General features: G+C 49.2%; 1 protein-coding gene across 2 annotated transcripts; it reads left to right on the top strand.

Moving 5' to 3' along the window:
* Positions 1–1,685: 1,685 nt before the first annotated feature.
* On the top strand, positions 1,686–18,554 carry GOLT1A (golgi transport 1A). 2 transcript variants are annotated; one of them, XM_003938316.4, is made up of 5 exons: positions 1,686–1,793; positions 13,428–13,519; positions 14,588–14,766; positions 17,476–17,539; positions 18,213–18,554. In XM_003938316.4, exons 1-5 carry the CDS (start codon positions 1,769–1,771, stop codon positions 18,249–18,251), a joined length of 399 nt encoding a protein of 132 aa, XP_003938365.1. In that variant the 5' UTR covers positions 1,686–1,768; the 3' UTR covers positions 18,252–18,554. The 2 variants fall into 2 exon arrangements, with proteins under 2 accessions (XP_003938365.1, XP_010347214.1); XM_010348912.3 differs by having other exon boundaries at positions 1,697–1,793; positions 14,654–14,766; positions 18,213–18,543.
* The last annotated feature ends 593 nt before the right edge of the window (positions 18,555–19,147 follow it).

The raw sequence follows: 19,147 nt of genomic DNA on the forward strand, positions 1-19,147 counted from the left end.
GGCCTTTTAAGATCCCAGAGACTGAATTTTGCCTTAACACTGACGCATTTCAAGACAGAGGTCTATGTGTCCATGGTACACCATGGCGACCCCATTCCACGGGAGCTATTTTGACAGTATACAAACAGTATTTTTCATAGAGATGGGGTTTCTCCATGCTGGTCAGGCTAGTCTTGAACTCCTGACCTCAGGTGATCCGCCAGCCGCGGCCTCCCAGTGCTGGGATTACAGGCATGAGCCGCTGCACCCATATAATTAAAAAAATAACATTTAAAAAATTATGTTAGCTTTTCTTACGTTTTGTTGTTGTTGTTTGGTTATTTTTGAGACAGGGTCTCGCTCCGTTGCCCAGGCTGGAGTGCATGGCTTGACCACGGCTCATCACAGCCTCTACCTCCTGAGCTCAAGCAATCCTCCTATCTCAGCCTCCCCAGTAGCTGGGACTACAGGCAGAAACCACCACATCTGGCTAATTATTTTATTTTAGTTTTGTAGAGACAAGGTCTCTACGAAAGGTCTCTATCTCCCAGCCAGGCTCACTGTCTCTGGGAAAGCTACAAGCATGACCTCTGAAGCCAGGGGCTGGGAGCTGCTGTGCTGGCATCCTGGGGCAGCAGGTAGGGCGGGGTGTGGCTCCCCTGCTCTCCAGCAGGTGGGGGTTGCTCAAGGCCCACAGGTAGCCAGAGGCTGGTGCCCAGGGCATCCCTTTCCCATCCCTGGTTCTTAGAACTGGGTTGCCACAAAGGTGGACTCAGGAGGCCTCTGCCCATTCAGACATCTTTCCCACAACCATCAAGGTCTCCTATGGCCCTGAGGGCCACTCCCCTGCTCAAACCACTGAGCCCAAACTCCTGGGCTCCAGCAATCTGCCCGCCTTGGCCTCCCAAAATGCTGGGATTACAGACATATGCATTTTGAATGCCTGGTCTATTTGCATTTTTAAAATGATGTATGTAGATTAGTCATATCATCTATGAAATTCATTTCTTCATGTCTGGATAGAAGAGACATTGCAGAGTGGATGCTGGCTCTCTTGGCGTTGAGAGCCTCTGCTCTGAGACAGGAAAAAGGATGTTAGGAACTAACTACCCCTTCTTTTGCAGGCCCAGAGGAGGAAAGGACGAATCCCTGTCTACAGAGTTGGTGGGTAGACTAGAACCAGGCCCCCTGAATCGAACAGTCCTACCCCAAACCCAAATTCAGGGCTCTGTCTTCCATAGCTCAACCTCACAGTCAGTTCAAAGCTATACACCGCTTGGGGAAAGGAGGTCGAGGAGGTTGAAGCCCTTCATGTCTAACTTCCCCGATGGCGCTTCTGCCATTGATTTAACTGGATCTGGCCATGCCATTAGGTCATCAACAGGCTTTGTACAGTCGCTCATCGCCTCCCAGCGCCTAGCAAGTGTAATAGCAGAAAGCAAAAAGCTTGACTTTCAAAATGAATTTAGTACATTCCCAAAGAGATGAGTGGATGCCAACTCTTCCCACACCACCAAACCAAGCAAGAAACCTGAGCATCCTCTCTATCCCTGTGCTTCCGTATACAGTCTAAGTTTTGAAGGGCAGATGAGAGACGCAGAACACACGGGCACCTGTGTGGTGTGCGGGGCGTGGGGCATGGGCTGGAGAGGGAGTTAATGATTTGCCACAGGTTCATTTCGCAACTTACCAAGGGTCAGCTTCCTGTGACCTTGTACCAGCTGAGTCCTCTGGGTCACGCTCCACTTGCCTGCTTCCACCAGAAAGGCCCCCCCAGGCTGAGTGCGGCATGATCTCCATCACCGAATGGCAGAGTGAGTGGAGGGTGTGGGGTTGCAATGGGCTATCCGGGCTAGGCTCCCTGCTGGCTCGCTCTCTCTCCCAGCCAGGCTCCCTGTCTCTGGGAAACCTATCAGCGTGAACTCTGGAGCCAGGGGCTGGGAGCTGCTGTGCTGGCACCCTGGGGCAGCAGGCAGGCTGGGGTGTGGCTCCCCTGCTCTCCAGTCAGTGGGGATTGCTCAGGGCTCACAGGTAGCCAGAGGCTGGTGCTCAGGGGACCTGGCAGGTTCCCCAGTGACACTGACCCCTTTCCCATCCCGGGTTCTTAGAACTGGGTTGCCACAAAGGTGGACTCAGGAGGCCTCTGCCCATTCACACATCTTTCCCCACAACCATCAAGGTCTCCTGTGGTCCTGAAGGCTTCTTTTCAGAAACTAAACTCCACTTCCCTGCCCAAACCACCATACCCTCCGTCCTAAATATCCTTCCCCTTCTTTTGGGAAAGAGGTAGGGAGGAAGTCTTGTAACAGGTCTGGGCAATGGGAGGAACTGTGGCTTCATTTGGATGAGTTACTTAAAGGCTCTGGGCCTTGGTTTTTCATCTGAGAAGTGGTGACAACATTTTTTTGTTCACTCAACAGATTTGTCTCTGTTGTGTGCCAAGCACTGTCCTGGATATAGAATGTCCAACATTAAATGAAACAGACTCCCTGCTTACATTCTAGAGGGGAGGACAGGTCATTAACAGAAAAAAGTATGGAGGGCTGGGTGTGACGGCTCACGCCTGTAATCTCAGCACTTTGGGAGGCCAAAGCGGGTGGATCACAAGGTCAAAAGATCGAGACCATCCTGGCCAACATGGTGAAACCCTGTGTCTACTAAAAATACAAAAATTAGCCAGGCATGGTAGTGCGCGCCTGTAGTCCCAGCTACTTGAGAGGCTGAGGCAGGAGAATCTCTTGAACCTGGGAAGCTGAGGTTGCAGTGGGCTGAGATCATGCCACTGCACTTCAGCCTGGGGACAGAGCAAGACTGTGTCTCAAAAAAAAAAAAAAAAAAAGAAGAAGAAGAAAGAAATACATAGTATATATTAGAAGATAGTAAGTCCTCCAGACGACAATAAAATAAGAGGGGACTATGGAGTTCAAAGCAGGCGGGGTTGCTGTTTTATATAGAGGGCAGAGCACTACACAGAGACCTATAGGAAGTGAGGAGGCCAACCCGGGCGGCTCTCTGGAGGGGAGACGGTTCAGGAAGCAGGGACGGACGGTGCAAAGGCCCTGAGAATGAGCATACTTGGTGTGTTTGAGGAGCACCAAGGAGGTGGGTGTGCCTGGAGCAAAGTAAGGAGGGGGAGAATCCTAGGAGTTGGGGTCAGGGAGGTCACTGAGATGACCTTGGTTTTATCTATATAAGATAAGAAATGATTGGAGGGTTTTGTGCAGGGGTGTGATATGTTGTATTTCTGTGTTTAAAAGATCACTCTGGGTACTGGGTAGAGAATAGACCGTGGAGGTATGAAGGCAGCGGCAGGGAAGCCAGTTGTTGTTTTTTTTTTTTTTTCCCGAGACAGAGTCTCACTCTCTCATCCAGGCTGGGTGCAGTGGCACAATTTCAGCTCACTGCCACCTCCACTTCCTGGGTTCAAGCGATTCTCCTGCCTCAGCCTACGGAGTAGCTGGGATTACAGGCGGGCACCATCACACTTGGCTAATTTTTGTATTTTTAGTAGAGACGGGGTTTCACCACATTGGCCAGGCTGGTCTCCCAACTCCTGAACTCAAGTGATTCACCCGCCTCGGCCTCCCAAAGTGCTGGGATTACAGGCGTGGGATTACCACGCACAGCCAGGGAAGCCAGTTCTCTGTGTGCAAAGGTGGAGGAGACTAAGGTGTTAGCAGGGGATTAGTGGGATGTGGTCCATGCTGAATCTGCCTTGAGGAAACTGCTGAGGATTTGCTGATGGATTGGATGTAGGGTGTGAGAGAAAGAAGACTCAAGAATGCCTTGTAGATTTTTCACCTCTGCGATGGGAAGGGTGGAGGTGGGGGGAAAGCAGGAGTTGGGCTTTAGATGTGTCGAGTTTGTTTGTGCTGTTAAACTTCCGGGTGAGATGTCAGGTAGGCGGTTTCGTATGTGAGTCTGGAGTTCCAGGGAGAGGCCTGGGCTGGAGAGAGGAAGGAGGGAGTAATCTGCACAGCCATGTTCTTTAGGACCATGAGTGTCCACGAGAGGGCAGGCACAGTTTCTCACCGCCACACCACTGACATTTTGGGGCAGGATAATTCTTTGTTGTGGGGGCCTGTCCTGTACCTTATAGGATATTAGTAGCATCTACCCACTGCATGCCAGTAGCACCCCCCCACTCCAAGTCGTGACAATCAAAAACGTCCTCAAACATTGCCAAATGTGCCCTGGGAAAGAAATTTACTTCCCGTCCCCTCCCTGCTACAACCCCCTCACCCCAGGTGAAAACCACGAACCTGGTGAATGAAAATATAGAGAGAGAAGGGTTGGGTCCTCAACCCAGTAGCACACTGACACTTTGTTAAACCGAGTAGCCTTCAAGTAAACATACTCTTACCAAATGTGATAAGCAAGTCCTGTGAGGGAGAAATGAGGGAACCAGATTTAGGTCAGGGAACAAAGTGGACCAGCTTTCCCTGAGCAACTGACATTTCAGTTGCGATCTGAAGGATGAGCATGCGTTGTCAAGTAACAAGTGAGAGGGAGGGTAGTGCAGGCCAGGAGACTGCATCTACCGAAGCCCTGAGCCAAGAGGGCTCACACGGAAGCCATGGAGAACAGTGTGGTTGCAGCGTGGCAGGCAGGAGGGACGGTGGCAGGAGAAGAGGTGGCCAGGCAGGCCTGGGCCCCATCAGGCAGGGCCTGTGAGCCGTGGTGTGGACGAGGGGCTGTTGCAGTCTTAGCTCAGTGGGCAGCTGTGAAGGAGTCTAGGCCGTATGCTGACATGATCAGGTTATATGTTTTGCAAGGCCATTGAGTGCTGTGTGGAGGAGGACTGGGAGGGTGCAGGAATGAAGCAGGAGGCCCAGTGCGGGCTACTGCAAGAGTCCAGGGAAGAGATGATCGTGGCCAGGAAGTAGGTGGTAAGAATGGAGAGAGGTGGACAGTTCACAACATATATCTTGGAAGAAGGAAAGAAAACTTAGCAGTGGATTGCATGGGAGAGGGGTGGGCTTTTGCCTTAAGTGGTGGGGTGGGCAGTGGTGACATGTTTACTCATTTGGGGAAAACCAAGGGAGGCACAAGCTGAAAAAAGGAAGATAAATAGCCCAGTTTGGGATCAAGATTAGCCCAGTTCAGGATGGCTGAGAAAAAGCCAGGCAGAGATGCCAAGTAAGCAGTTAAGTGTGAGTTTCAAAGCCCCAAGAGAGGCCTGGACTAGAAAGACATCAATGTCATCAGCCTACAAAGGATGTTTAAAGATGTGAGAGGCTGGGTGTGGTGGCTCATGCCTCTAATCTCAGCACTCTGGGAAGCTAAAATGGGAGGATAGCTTGAGGCCAGGAGTTCAAGATCAGCCTGGACACCTTGCAAAACCCCTGTCTCAACAACAAAAAAATTTAAACTGATTTTTAAAAATTAGCTGGACATGGTGACCATGTACCTGTAGTCCCAGCTACTCAGGAGACTGAGGTGGGAGGATCCCTTGAGCCCAGTTGTTCAAGGCTACAGTGAGCTATGACTGTGCCATTGCACTCCAGCCTGAGCAACATAATGAGATCTCAGCTTTAAGACAAAATTTAAAACAAAATAAACACATGGGGATACATGTGGAAATAGAATGAGAAGAGACGTGAGCTCAGGCACAAGCCGTGTGCAATTCAAATCCCAAGAAGAGGAGAGAGACGTAGGAGCTGGCAGAGGAGACAGAGAAAGTGCAGGTCGAGTAGTAGGAAGAAAATCAAGAATGTGCTGGACACAAGCCAAGAGAAAGGCTGTTTCAACAGGGGAGTGGCCGGCCTCTGACAGATGAGGGCTGATACCTGCCCATTGGATCTGGTAACATGGAGGTCATTAATGGCTAAGAGAAGAGCATTGCCTGCGGAAGTGGACTGGACTGGGTTGGTTAAAGGCACTTTCTATTTTTTGTTTTCTTTTTGTTTTTTGAGATGGAGTTTCACTCATGTGGCCCAGGCTGGAATGCAATGGCACAATCTCAGCTCACTGCAACCTCTGCCTCCTGGGTTCAAGCAATTCTCCTGCCACAGCCTCCCACGTAGCGGGGACTACAGGTGCCTGCCACCTTGCTGGCTAAGTTTTTGCATTTCTAGTAGAGACGTGGTTTCACCATGTTGGCCAGGCTGGTCTCAAACTCCTGACCTCAGGTGATCCACCTGCCTCAGCCTGGCAAAGTGTTGGGATTACAGGTGTGAGCCACCTTGCCCACCCAAAAAGCACTTTTTGGAGCTTGAGACTAGGTTCAGACTCTGCTTCTGCCAGCTGCTGTGTACTCCCCGGACAAATGACTTAACCTCCGTGTTTCAGTTTTGTTTGTGAAATGGGACTAATAGCGGTACCTACAATACAGATGGTTATGAAAATTAAATATGTTAATATGCCTAAAGCATGTATGTGCTTAGACTGTGCCTGGCACAGTGTGTTCATTATACTATCAATCACTATTGTTAGTTTCAAAAATCGAACGGAGGCTCTTCCTCTCCTTATTTCCCTCCTTCCTCCTCCTGAACAATTCAGTCTTAAAGCCATTAGATGGAACACCCAGAAGGGGGTGCCCAGAGTGGGGTGTTAGAAGCCCAGCAGGGTAAGAAGGGTGTTCACACTAGGGGTGCCCTGGTGCAAAGCGTCATCGGTAAGGTAGGGTGATAGGCATCCCCTGTTGGGTCAGGGATGGGGTAGTCTGGAGCCTTTTATTACTACGTTAGGAGCACAGAAACGTCACCAATGGAGCAAATCGGCATCGTGCGCCCCCTACCGGGATGCAGTGAGGAAAGCACAGCATCACGTCTTGGGCTTTCTGCCCAAGATGGGTAACTTGAATCTAGTCTTGAGGAAATATCCAACAAACCCAAATGGAGGGATGGCTACAGAATTACTGGCCTGAATCTTCAAAAGTGTCAAGATCATGCCAAGGAAAGACCTAGGAACTATTCCAGAGAGTTTAAAGAGACATGATCACTAAATGCCACAGAGAATAATGAATCGGATTCTTTTGCTATAAATGATACTACTGGGGTAACTGATGAAACAGGAATGGAGTCTGAAGGTTCGAGGACAGTCACATATCAGTATTAATTGCTTAGTTTTGATGGTTGTAGTTGGCTGTCTAGGAGAAGTTTTTGTTTGTTTGTTTGTTTTAATAGGTTTTTGGGGAACAAGTGGTGTGTGGTTATATGAATAAGTTCTTTAGGCTGGGCCTGGTGGCTCACACCTGTAATCCCAGCACTTTGAGAAGCCAAAGCGGGTGGATCACTTGAGGTCATGAGTTCGAAACCAGCCTGTCCAACATAGCGAAACCCCGTCTCTACTAAAAATACAAAATTAGTCGGGCATGGTGGTGCATGCCTGTAATCCCAGCTACTCGGAGGCTGAGGCAGGAGAATTGCTTGAACCTGGGGAGGCGGAGATTGTAGTGAGCCAAGATCGTGCCACTGCACTCCAGCCTGGGTAACAAGAGCAAAACTCCATCTCAAAAATAATAATAATAATAATTTCTTTAGTGGTGATTTCTGAGATTTCAGTGCACCCATTATCCAAGCAGTGTACACTGTACCCAGTGTGTAATTTTTAATCCCTCAGTCTCCTCCCACCCTGTCCCCTGAGTCCCAAAATTCTATTCTTATACCTTTGTATCCTCATAGCTTAGCTCCCTGTTATGAGTGAGAACATACGATGTTTACTGTTCCATTCCTGAGTCACTTCGCTGAGAGTAACGATCTGCAATTCCAGCCAGGTTGCTGCAAATGCCATTGTATGTTCCTTTTTATGGCTGAATAGTAGTTCATAGTGTGTGTATATGTATATATATATATATATATATATATATATATATATATGTATCAGTTTCTTTATACACTCATTGATTAATGAGCATTTGGGTTGGTTTCATATTTTTGCAATTGCAAACTGTGCTGCTATAAACAGGCATGTGCAAATATCTTTTTCATATAATGACTTCTTTTCCTCTGGGTGGATACCCAGGAGTGGGATTGTTGGATCAAATGGTAGTTCTACTTTCAGCTCTCTAAGGAGTCTCCACACTGTTTTCCATAGCGGCTGTTCGAGTTTGCATTCCCTCCAAGAGTGTAGAAGGGCTTCCTGTTCACCGCATCCATGCCAACATCTATTTTTTTTCCTTTTTTTATATGATGACCGTTCTTGCAGGAGTAAGTGGTATCACATTGCGGTTTCGATTTGCACTTCCCTGATCATTAGTGATGCTGGGCATCTTTTCATATGTGTTTTGGCTGTTTGTATATCTTCTCTTGAGAATTGCCTGTTCATGTCCTTAGTGTCCAGGAGAATTTTTAAAGATCACACCAAAGCATTCAGGGGTGATCAGGTATGAGGTGGCAACTACTTTCAAATGGTTCAAGAAGAATGTTCTTTGTACTGTACTTGCAAGTCTTCTGTACATTTGTGATTGCTTAAACCAAAAAAAAAAAAAAAAAAAAGGAAAAGGAAAAGGGAGAAAAAAAGCCAGTGACGTTCTGAGACTCGCTGCACGGCCTGGGGCCAGAAGGACTCATCTGCCTGCTCCATGAGACATTGTATCCTTGAAGCTGCAGCTGCTTTCTGGAGCAAGAAAGATATTGAACCTGGCTTTTCTTAACATGAGCTACAAAGGAGGAGTCTGGGAAGCCTGGCTTGTCTATATCAGGTGACCGTGGGCTCTTGGAAGCAGTTCAGGAGCTGCAGAGCAAGGGGCTAAACAAGGACACCAGTGTGCCTTGCCAGGGAGACCTAAAGCTGGTCTCGGAGGTCTGGGGAGATCTCCACTTCTCACTAGGTGGCCCCTGGAGGGCCAGGCCTCCCTGAAGTGACCTTGACCTCCCAGCTGTTTTCAGCTGGGTGAAAGCATGACAGCGCAGGCCAGCAGAGGGCGCGCTGCCAGATCTCTCTGCCTGGATCACGGGGACCTTGCCCGGCAGACATGCTGGTCACTCCTGGGGGCATCTGTATGACATCCCCACCCTCCGCTCTCTCTGCCATGGTTGCTGCCTGAAAAGAACTAGGAGCAATCTCTGGCTGGGTAACTTGACTAAAATCGCTAAGCTACTCCAGAAGCAAGAGGCAAAGGCAGGATGGAAGCTTGTGTGAGAGAAACCCACTTTTCTGTGGGGTTCTGTGTCCCACAGAGTGCTGAGAGCACTAAGTGTGGCCCATAAGGAAGGCTGCCTCCATCACAGGGAAGTCCTGGAATTGCACCTGCCCTTAAAGAAGAGGGTAGAACAGGTGGAAGAGAGATAACCATGCCAGCCAGCAAGTCACTGCTGCAGAAGAAGGAGGAATAAACAGGAGAATGGACATCACGTGGGAATGTGAGAAACTTACGCTGTTTCTACAAAATGAGTATGAGGCTGTTCTTAAGTGCGTACAGGATGAGCGTACAGATAGTTTGACAAAACAAAATGAAAACCCAATAAAATGTGCACATCGTGTTTCCACACAAATACGCCTACCGAGGAGGAGGGAAGGGTGTATAGTCAGAGCTGTAATGAATGACAGACATTTGTATGGCAGGTGGAAGCCAACGACAGATATTTTATAACAAGCATAAAAACCTAAAACACCTTTATCATTTGGGTTAAAGAAAGGCGACTGTGGTTTTCCGCCACAATATTCCGACCTACACAGAATTTTCATGGAAATTCAGATAGATGTACTTCTAGATTCTCAATGTTGTCTCTGAGGATGGCAGTGTTGACAGAACACAGCTTTGTCATGACCCACAGGGGTGATATTCTGCTGAGCTGTCCCAGCTTCTGAGAAATTTAATTTGGGCCAAGAGGAGGAGATAGAAGTAGGGAATGAGCCCACATAGATTGTGAAGGCTTGTCAGGAAGACAAGGAATCAGCTTTGAGTAGAAAATGGATTCTGGGCAGCTGCGTGATATGTTGAGAGAAATTAAGTTACACTGTGTCCCAATCTTACTGGGTCAGTAAGACTGACATGATACCAGACTATGAGCTGAGCAAGGTTTCAGTTTGCAATTTGAATGCTACATCCCATCATTTTTTGTTTGTTTTTGTTTGTTTCTGTTTTGTTTTTGTTTTGAGATAGATGGAGTCTTGCTCTGTCACCCAGGCTGGAGCGCAGTGGCACGATCTTGGCTCACTGCAACCTCTACCTCCCAGGTTCAGGCAATTCTCCTGCCTCAGCCTCCTGAATAACTGGAACTAGAGATATGTGCCACCATTCCCAGCTAATTTTTGTGTTTTTAGTAGAGATAGGGTTTCACCAAGTTGACCAGGCTGGCCTTGAACTCCTGATCTCAAGTGATCCACCCACCTCAGCCTCCCAACGTGCTGGGATTACAGGCATGAGCCACTAAGCACCTGGCTCCATCACTGCATTTTTTATTATTCTTTTAAAGAAGCTCTTTGACCTTTCTGTATTAGAATTGGTCCTAATCCTCTTAAAATCTGCATAGCAACAGATGAAGGATTAACCACCCAGAAGATGACTGTGTTTTTTCTTTCAGTCGTAAGTATAACTCAGCCAGTAAATCTAGTCTCAATAATTTTGTTTTTGCTTTTACAGTTCTGCCTCTAAACACCAGAATAATTTTCCCCCTCACTTTTAACAACTATCTGCAAAAGATAATAATAACAATTTCATAGAGATTATGAGGACTGATTCTAACAAATCCAGTAAAATTTTTGACAAGTGTATCAAGACCATGAAATGGGGAAAGAACAGTCATTTCCAACAGATAGTGCTGGGGAAGCAGGGTATTCACATGCAAAAGATGCAGGTGGACCCTTACCTTATACTATCTGCAAAAAGTGACTCAAAACAGATCAAAGGCCCAAAAATAAGAGCTAAAACTATGAAACTCTTAGAAGAAAACATAGGGGAAAGCGTTACAACGACGGATTTGACAATGATTTCTAGGACATGACACGAAAAGCACAGGCAACAAAAGAAAAAAATGCATCAGTCAGACTACATCAAAGTAAAAACTTCTGTGACTACAGAATGGGAGAAAATATTTGCAAATCATATACCTGATAGTTAATACCCAAAATATGTAAAGAACTCCTATAACTCAACAACAAAAGGAACAACCTGTTTAAAAATTAAGCAAAGGACTTAACTAGACAATTCTCCAAAGAAGATATACACACAGCTAACGAGCACATGAAAAGATCATTAATCATCAGGGAAATGCAGGTCAAAACCACAATGTGATACTACCTCATTCGCATTAACATGGCTGCCCTCAAAACAAATTCCACTTTGTGGCATATACCGGAAAGGCTTGAAAGCAGGATCTTGAAGAGCTATTTTCTTACTCTCATATTTATGGTAACACTATTTACAATAATAAGAGGTGGATGGAAGCAACCCAGATGTTCATCAACAGATGAATGGATCAACAAAACACAGGATACAGAGAACAATGGGCTATTATTCTGTCTTAAAAAAGAAGAAAATTCAGACGTGCTACAACGTGAAGGAACCTCGAGAACATTACTAGTGAAATAAAATAGTCACAAAAACACAAATATTGTATGATTCCACTTATGTGATGTTCCCACTGTAGTCAAAAATTCATAGAGAAAGAAAGTAAAATGGTGACTGTTGGAGGCTGGTGGGAGGGGCATGGGGAGCTACTGTTTCATGGGTGTCGAGTTTCAGCTTTGCAAGATGAAGAATTCAGGAGATGCACTTAATACCACTGAACTGAACATTTAAAAAATGGTAAGATGAGCCGGGCGTGGTGGCTCACGCCTGTAATCCCAGGACTTTGAGAGGCCGAGGCAGGCGGATCATGAGGTCAGGAGTTTGAGGCCAGCCTGACCAACATGATGAAACCACACCTCTACTAAAAATACAAAAGTTATCTGGGTGTGGTGGCATATGCCTGTAATCTCAGCTACTCAGGAGGCTGAGGCAGGAGAATCGCTTGAACCAGGGAGGCAGACGTTGCAGTGAGCAGAGATCGCACCACTGCACTCCAGCCTGGGTGACAGAGCAAGACTCAGTAAGATGGTAAGTTTTGTTTTATGTGCATTTTGCCACAATTGAAAACTTTAAAAGGTAACATGATTTAAAAATGAAGCAATACAATGAATTTTCATTTGTTGACTATCCTAGTAGCAAAGATGAAGAAAATGAACAATTCTGAGTGATGCAGAGGGTTAAGGAAAAGCAGAACTACGTATCCTTTTCTTGTACAACTTGTCTGGAGGGGAGTGATCTGAAATATGTATCAAAATGTCAGAAATGTAGCCTTTGCCGGGCGCGGTGGCTCAAACCTGTAATCCCAGCACTTTGGGAGGCCGAGGCGGGTGGATCACGAGGTCGAGAGATCGAGACCATCCTGGTCAACAAGGTGAAACCCCGTCTCTACTAAAAATACAAAAAATTAGCTGGGCATGGTGGCACGTGCCTGTAATCCCAGCTACTCAGGAGGCTGAGGCAGGAGAATTGCCTGAGCCCAGGAGGCGGAGGTTGCGGTGAGCCGAGATCGCGCCATTGCACTCCAGCCTGGGTAACAAGAGCGAAACTCCGTCTCCAAAAAAAAAAAAAAAAAGAAATGTAGCCCTTGACCAAATGAGGGGGCCTTCATGTCCTGCACTTCTGGGCTACATTTGCTGGCTCTGAGCGAACTCCTGCAGCTTCAAAGAATGCCCTGAGACGCTTGCAAACCTTGGGAAGGGGGCTCACTGTCAGTGTGCCTCCAACCTTGGCAAACTGCCCAATGCCACCGGGCTGAACTGAGACTTGGCGGAGGGGTATGTGTCGGGGCCTGCGAGGCGCCTGCGGCAGGAGGGAGGGAGGACAATGGAGCAGGTGCAGGGTGGGTCTCGGATACAGGTCCCCAGCTGGGAAGAGGAGTGCATTCCTGATGACTTCTGTTTTTCCAATCTAGTATGAAATGTCACCACCTGAGGGCTGGAGACAGGGCAATTCTGAGAAGAAAGGAAACAGTGTGGAGAGTTGCGCAGGGGGTCCAGCCTCTTGAGAAAGGACCAGGAGAGCCGGATGGTTCTGGGGCTCTTTGGGGCTGGTAGTCCTGAGTTTTCAGTGGCTCCCTTCTGCGTGGTGTGGGCTGTGCTCCGGTGGTTCTCAGTTGCACCAGGCAGGAGCAGAGGAGGCAGATGCTATGATCAGCCCTGACACTGATGTGGATAATGTGGCATGTGGACACAAGAGGAGGCTGAGAGTATAAAGTGGTGAGGGCGGCACCAGCTGCCCCACAGGGCTGCGGCAGGACAGAATGCCACTGTGTACAGAAGTGACAGGATAGTTCCCAGGTGCTAGACGAAGCTTCCTGCCATCCTTCCTTTCCCTTCCCATCCCACCATCCCCTGAGAGCATAAAAGCTGAGATTCCTGGATGGAAGTAGAGTCACCCTCATAGAGGGCACCTGTCCTGTGGCACAGGAGGAAGTTTCAGGGTCCCCACCTGCTCCCCAAAGCCCTTTCCTGTACAACCTCCTTGCCCATTGCAGAGATTGGAGCGGGCGTTACTGGTTTCGGCATCTTCTTCATCCTCTTTGGAACCCTCCTGTACTTTGATTCCGTGCTCCTGGCCTTTGGAAACGTGAGTCCCCCAGCCCTGTGTCCCCACTCCCCTGCCCCAATCTTTCTGAAGTCTCCATTGCCAGGATAGTCCTCGCAATAAAGACTTAAAATTTATTTAAGTCTTTAAATAAATCCCAAGTTTATTCAGACCATGCCCATCCAGGGTCAGACATCATCAAGCCTGGGCAGAGGAGGGCACAGGAAATGGACACAGAGCCTGCTGGCACCAAGAATCTGAGGACCTGGATGCTCACACTGAGCTCTGGGCGAGACCCTGGGGGTTCTAAGGAGACTCAGACACTGTCCCTGCCATCTGAATCCCGCTCTGGGGCTAGGGATATAACACTACATACATGGCTGAGAGGAAGGCAGGGGCCGTGGTAAAGTCACAACAGGATAAACACATTTAATGTGAAACAAGGGCTTGGTGGAAAGAGGGCACGCTGAAGTGGAGAAGGGTGGAAAGCAATTGGAAAGGAAATGGGTGTGGAGGTGGATAAAGCGCTTCCAGGGAGATGGGAACAGCAAGAGAAGAGGTATACAGAAGGAGAAAGGAATCATGGGACATGCTGGAAGAAAACCAGAGTTCACGTTGACGAGAGCCTGAGCCCTTTCAAGGGACCATTAGGAGCCAAGCTGAAGACAGGGCATCCAGGGGAGGCCTGGAGGGTTATTCTGCAGGTGGGGGAGCCTCTGAAGGTCCGTTTGACTTTCGGTGTGGCTGCCTAACCCACTAAGGCCTCAATCTTCACTTCTGTGGAATAAAAATCTCACCCAACCCCACCTTCCCTAGATAGTATGGTGAGAAATGAAGTCCCATCTGAAAGAGTGCTTGGGCTCTGGGCATTGGGTGGGCAACTAGAAACGGGCAGAGGTTCCGGTCCATCCCCCCGCCTCTGTGCAGTCCTGTTTCCAGCAAGACTTATCAAGGTTCTGGGATCCTGCCACATTGCTGGACAGCTCTCGCTCAGGTGGTCTTGAAGAGTTAGCACATCCTGCCCCTACCCACAGCTTGGCTCCGGGCCTGAGCCCCCCACTCCTCAGGGGGCTGGTGGGTTTCCTTCAAGCTCCCCTCCCTCCCCCACAGCTGCTGTTCCTGACGGGCCTCTCCCTCATCATCGGCCTGAAGAAGACCTTTTGGTTCTTCTTCCAGCGGCACAAGCTCAAGGGAACCAGCTTCTTCTTGGGTGGTGTGGTTATCGTGCTCCTACGCTGGCCCCTCCTCGGCATGTTCCTGGAAATCTACGGATTCTTCAGCCTGTTCAAGTGAGTGCAAAGCCCTATAACCCTAGACAGACCCACCAAAGGGTCTGAGTGGCTGAGATTACCCCAGCAGGGGAGTGCAGAAGCTGGGACTTTATCCCGTAAGAGATGTGAACCGTGGACACTGTGGAAAGGCCCCCTAAAGCAAACTGAAAGGTACTTTGGAGGGATGAGCCTGTCCATCAACAAATATCAATAGAGTGCTGACTGTGTTCCCAGTACTGTGCCTGTGAGTAGGAAGAGACACGAAGCCTGCCCTCAAATCTCAGCGATCCAGCCGGAGAGGAAGGGCAGTGAGCTAACACGGCCAGGCACGCTCCTGATTATCATCTGATTTTATCACGACAACTCACTATAGGATTCTCCTCCACTTCACACACAAAGAAACCAACATTCAGAGAGGTTGCCCTGGCCTGAGGTCTCAAACTGGTATGTGGAAGAGGTCATTCTTGAACCCAGGGGGCTCTGGCTCCTGGCCCCTGTGTCACCCCCTGGCCTGGCCTGTGTCAGCCCTGGGCCTGTGAAAAGGCAGAGTGGAACTCAGCCGTAGTGTGGCCACTGTCAGGCCTGTAGGCACTCAGAGGGGAGCCCAGAGTGACGTTGTAAAGGAAGTGGGACTTGAGAGAAGCCTTGAGGGATGGGGAGGGTCTGAGAGAAGTCTGGGGGGTACTGGGGAAGGAAAGTAAGGGGTCCTAGAGAAAGCGGGGGCGGGAAGGAAGACTTCATGTCTATAGGGTACAGTGGAGAGAATAGGGGTGGGATGGGGACAACGGGGATGGGGAATGATGAGAACGATGGCTTCTACAATCATGGAAGGGAGTGGGGCTCAGGAATCCCTGGGTTCTCATAGGCGCCCCTGTTTGCTGAATGCAGCCTTGAAACCCCCGATTGGCCTGAATGGTCTAGGCCTCAGAAACATGGGGAAGTGTGGCTTTAAATTTTCTCATGTATACCTGCCATCTATTTATTCCATATTCAAATATATCATTTTTCAGCTGGGTGCAGCGGCTCACGCCTGTAATCCCAGCACTTTGGGAAGCTGAGGCAGGTGGATCACTTGAGGTCAGGAGTTCGAGACCAGCCTGACCAACATGGTGAAACCCTATCTCTACCAAAAAAAAAAAAAAACAAAAAAAAAAACCATAAAAATTAGCCAGGCATGGTGGCAAGCACCTGTAATCCCAGCCACTTGGGAGGCTGAGCCACAAGAATCGTTTAAACGTTGTGGGTGGAGGTTGCCGTGGGCCAAGGTTGTGCCACTGCAGTCTAGCCTGGGTGACAGAGGGAGACTCTGTTTAAAAATATATATATATATTTATTTATTATATATATAAATATGTATAATAAATATGATATATAAAAATATATATGTTATTTTACAACAGTCATTTATTCAAATTGTCAAATATACAATAAACACCTACTGCATGCCAAATGCAGGGCCAGGTGTGAGGATGTGGCACTGAACAAGGAGAGAGTCGCTAAGGACCTTGCAGGTTAGCAGGGAAGACACATAAGTTCTGACAGCAGTTAGCATTTATGGAGGGCTTACAGAGTGGAGTGGGACAGCAGCAGGTTCTGTACTTCAAACAGAAAGTCAGCCTTGACAAAGACACTGTGCAGTAACATAGAAGGGGCAAACGAATGACAGCTGTCAGGGACCTCAGAGTGTAGTGAAACCTTGGGAAACTGAGGCCCAAGGTCAGGAAGAGGCTCAGCCAGAATCCACATTTCAAATCACCCCTCCAATCTGCCACACACCGGGATCCCTTCCCATGCCAGCCTTGGTGCCCCCAAGCCCTGTGAGGAGTCATGCATGTGTCCGCAGTCAGGCCTTGGCAGGGTATCTCTGATGAGAGCAGAGTTGCCAAAGGCAGGGACGGCTGTGTGCCTGGGGGAGCCAGGGCACCAGGGAATATAGTGGTGAGCACGGCTTCCAACAGCCACCCACGCCCAGGGCCCAAGACGCCCGGGGCAGGCAGATCTCAGGAAGAGAAGAAAGCTTTATGCCAGAAGAGTAATGATCATGACAGTAACAATAATAAAAATAAGCATTTCCTGAGCATTTCTTTGTACACAGCCTTATGATGTACATACCGTTATTGTTAGCCACATTTTATGGCCGGAAACTGAGAGATTCAGGGAAGTTAAGGAATTTGACTAAGTGTGTATGGTGCCAGTAAGTGGTAGAGCCAAGATGTGAACCCAAGGACTGTGACCCTAGGGCCTTCATTCTTTTTTTTTTTTTTTGAGATGGAGTTTAGCGCTTGTTGCCCAGGCTGGAATGCAATGGTGCCATCTCAGCTCACCGCAGTGCCCGCCTCCTGGGCTCAAGTGACTGTCCTGCCTCAGCCTCCCGAGTAGCTGGGATTACTGGCATGTGCCACCACGTCCAGCTAATTTTGTATTTTTAGAAAAGACGAGGTTTCTCCATGTTGGTCAGGCTGGTCTCGAACTCTCGACCTCAGGTGATCCGCCCGCCTTGGCCTCCCAAAGTGCTGGGATTACAGGCGTGAGCCACCGTGCCTGGCCAGGGCGTTCATTCTTAACCATGTCACTCGGCTGCCTCTTGGAACACAAGAGTGCGAAAGCAAGCCCGCCCCCAGTGCCCGGAAGCCAGAGCTTGAGTCTTTCGGTGGACCTCAGCCTCCTGCCCTCTAGCCTCTCTTCTTGGACCATGACTGACTCCTCCCTTCTCCCTTCTGCTCCTAGGGGCTTTTTCCCTGTGGCCTTCAGCTTCCTGGGAAATGTCTACAACATCCCTTTCCTGAGTGAGGTAAGCAGATGATGCCAGCAGCCCTGTAGGGTGAGATGGAACCCACAGAGCTGATAAAACTGCTGCCCCAGGAACAGGGGCCCCTCCCCTTTCTCCCCTGAGACCCCCTATCCCAGGTGCGGTGCCTTCAACTCCTCTTCCCCCTGCACCTTCTCCATTTGACAAGAGCCCATGGGGGAAGGGGATCCAGATGCAGTCGTAGCTGAGTGTGGCTGTAGGGGAAGGTAGCTATGAATAGCTTCCTGTTTACAGCCAAAGAAATGAAGACGCAGAGACTCTAGGTGACCCAACCAGTAAGTGCCTGAGATTTCTGGGGATCTGGCTAAGTGCTGGCCCCAGGATGTGTGACAGTCGATGACGGCAGGAAAAGCTTTTCTGAGTGCGGCAGATTTTTATCCTTTCCTGGGGACAGGCATGGCCAGTGGTATCTAGCCCCTGCCCCTCCCCGTCCCTTTCTCTGAAGCATGTGGCAGAATATGAGCTCTCTGAGGAGCCCAGGGAGACCCTACAGCCAGCACCCCTCCACAGCCTCCAGCTGGACCCAGCCCCCTACAGCCCCTCTCATATCTGTGCCTGGGACAGCTCCCGGCTCTCAAGGCCAGCTCCGTAATAACCTAGATATTGCATCTGCTCTCTACCCTTTGTCTGGAGTAATGATTCTTGGCTCCCACAGCTGTTCCGGAGACTTCAAGGCACTAGCTCGATGGTCTGAACAACAGAGATGAGCTCCTTGAACTTGGATCATTGGTTGAGGGGGCTGGAGGGAGAATGGGAACCACTCCCTCAGTCCCCAGCACTGACTCACACCCCATCGTATCCGGACCGCCCCAAGTCCAGAAGGAAGAATGGAGCTGAACGACTGACCTCAAATCCCCAAGTCGAGTCAAGAGGCTGCCAAGACTGTTGGAAGCAGAGGTGCAGAGACCCAAGGAGACTGGGCTGGGGCCAACATCACACCCCCACTCTATATTTATGGGAGGAAAAGTGAAGATTAAATTCCCAAGCTGTGCGTGTGTCTGAGGCTCAAAGTTGGCATCTTAGGGCGGGCATGGTGGCTCACACCTATAATCCCAGCACTTTGGGAGGCCAAGGCAGGCAGATCACCTGAGGTCAGGAGTTTGAGACCAGCCTGGCCAATATGGAGAAACCCTAAACAGTACAAAAATTAGCCAGGCGTGGTAGCAGACGCCCGAAGGCCCAGCTACTCAGGAGGCTGAGGCAAGAGGATGACTCGAACCCAGGAGGCAGAGGTTGCAGTAAGCCGAGATTGCACCCCTGCACTCCAGCCTGGGCAACGGAGCCAGACTCTGTCTAGAAAAATAAAAGTTGGCATCTTTAGCCCATTAAATCCACCTCCTGCTTCAGGGCAGGCCAAGGTACGTATACATCATCCCCCACAGCGAAGTTCTGGTCTGTGAGTGTCAGTGCTGTCCTCATAGGCCATCATTTCTGTCCTGGCATTTATCAGCCCTAATGGGTGCGATAATCACATGTCTGCAAGCCCCTGTTAACAGCAAGCACCAGACAAGTGAGGAGTACCAACCTGCAGACTGCCGGCAGGCTTCTTAAGCATCAGGGGACCGCCAGGTCGGGTTCTGTCACATATAT

This window comes from Saimiri boliviensis, chromosome 14 (assembly GCF_048565385.1).
Source record: "Saimiri boliviensis isolate mSaiBol1 chromosome 14, mSaiBol1.pri, whole genome shotgun sequence".
Taxonomy (NCBI): Eukaryota; Metazoa; Chordata; class Mammalia; order Primates; family Cebidae; genus Saimiri; species Saimiri boliviensis.

Excerpts from the sequence above, each read along its gene's own strand:
- GOLT1A (XM_003938316.4), top strand. The coding sequence starts at position 1,769 with ATGATCTCCATCACCGAATGGCAGA. Across the intron at positions 13,520-14,587 it reads TGCTCCTGGCCTTTGGAAAC|CTGCTGTTCCTGACGGGCCT; the intron begins GTGAGTCCCCCA and ends CCTCCCCCACAG. Across the intron at positions 14,767-17,475 it reads GGATTCTTCAGCCTGTTCAA|GGGCTTTTTCCCTGTGGCCT; the intron begins GTGAGTGCAAAG and ends TTCTGCTCCTAG.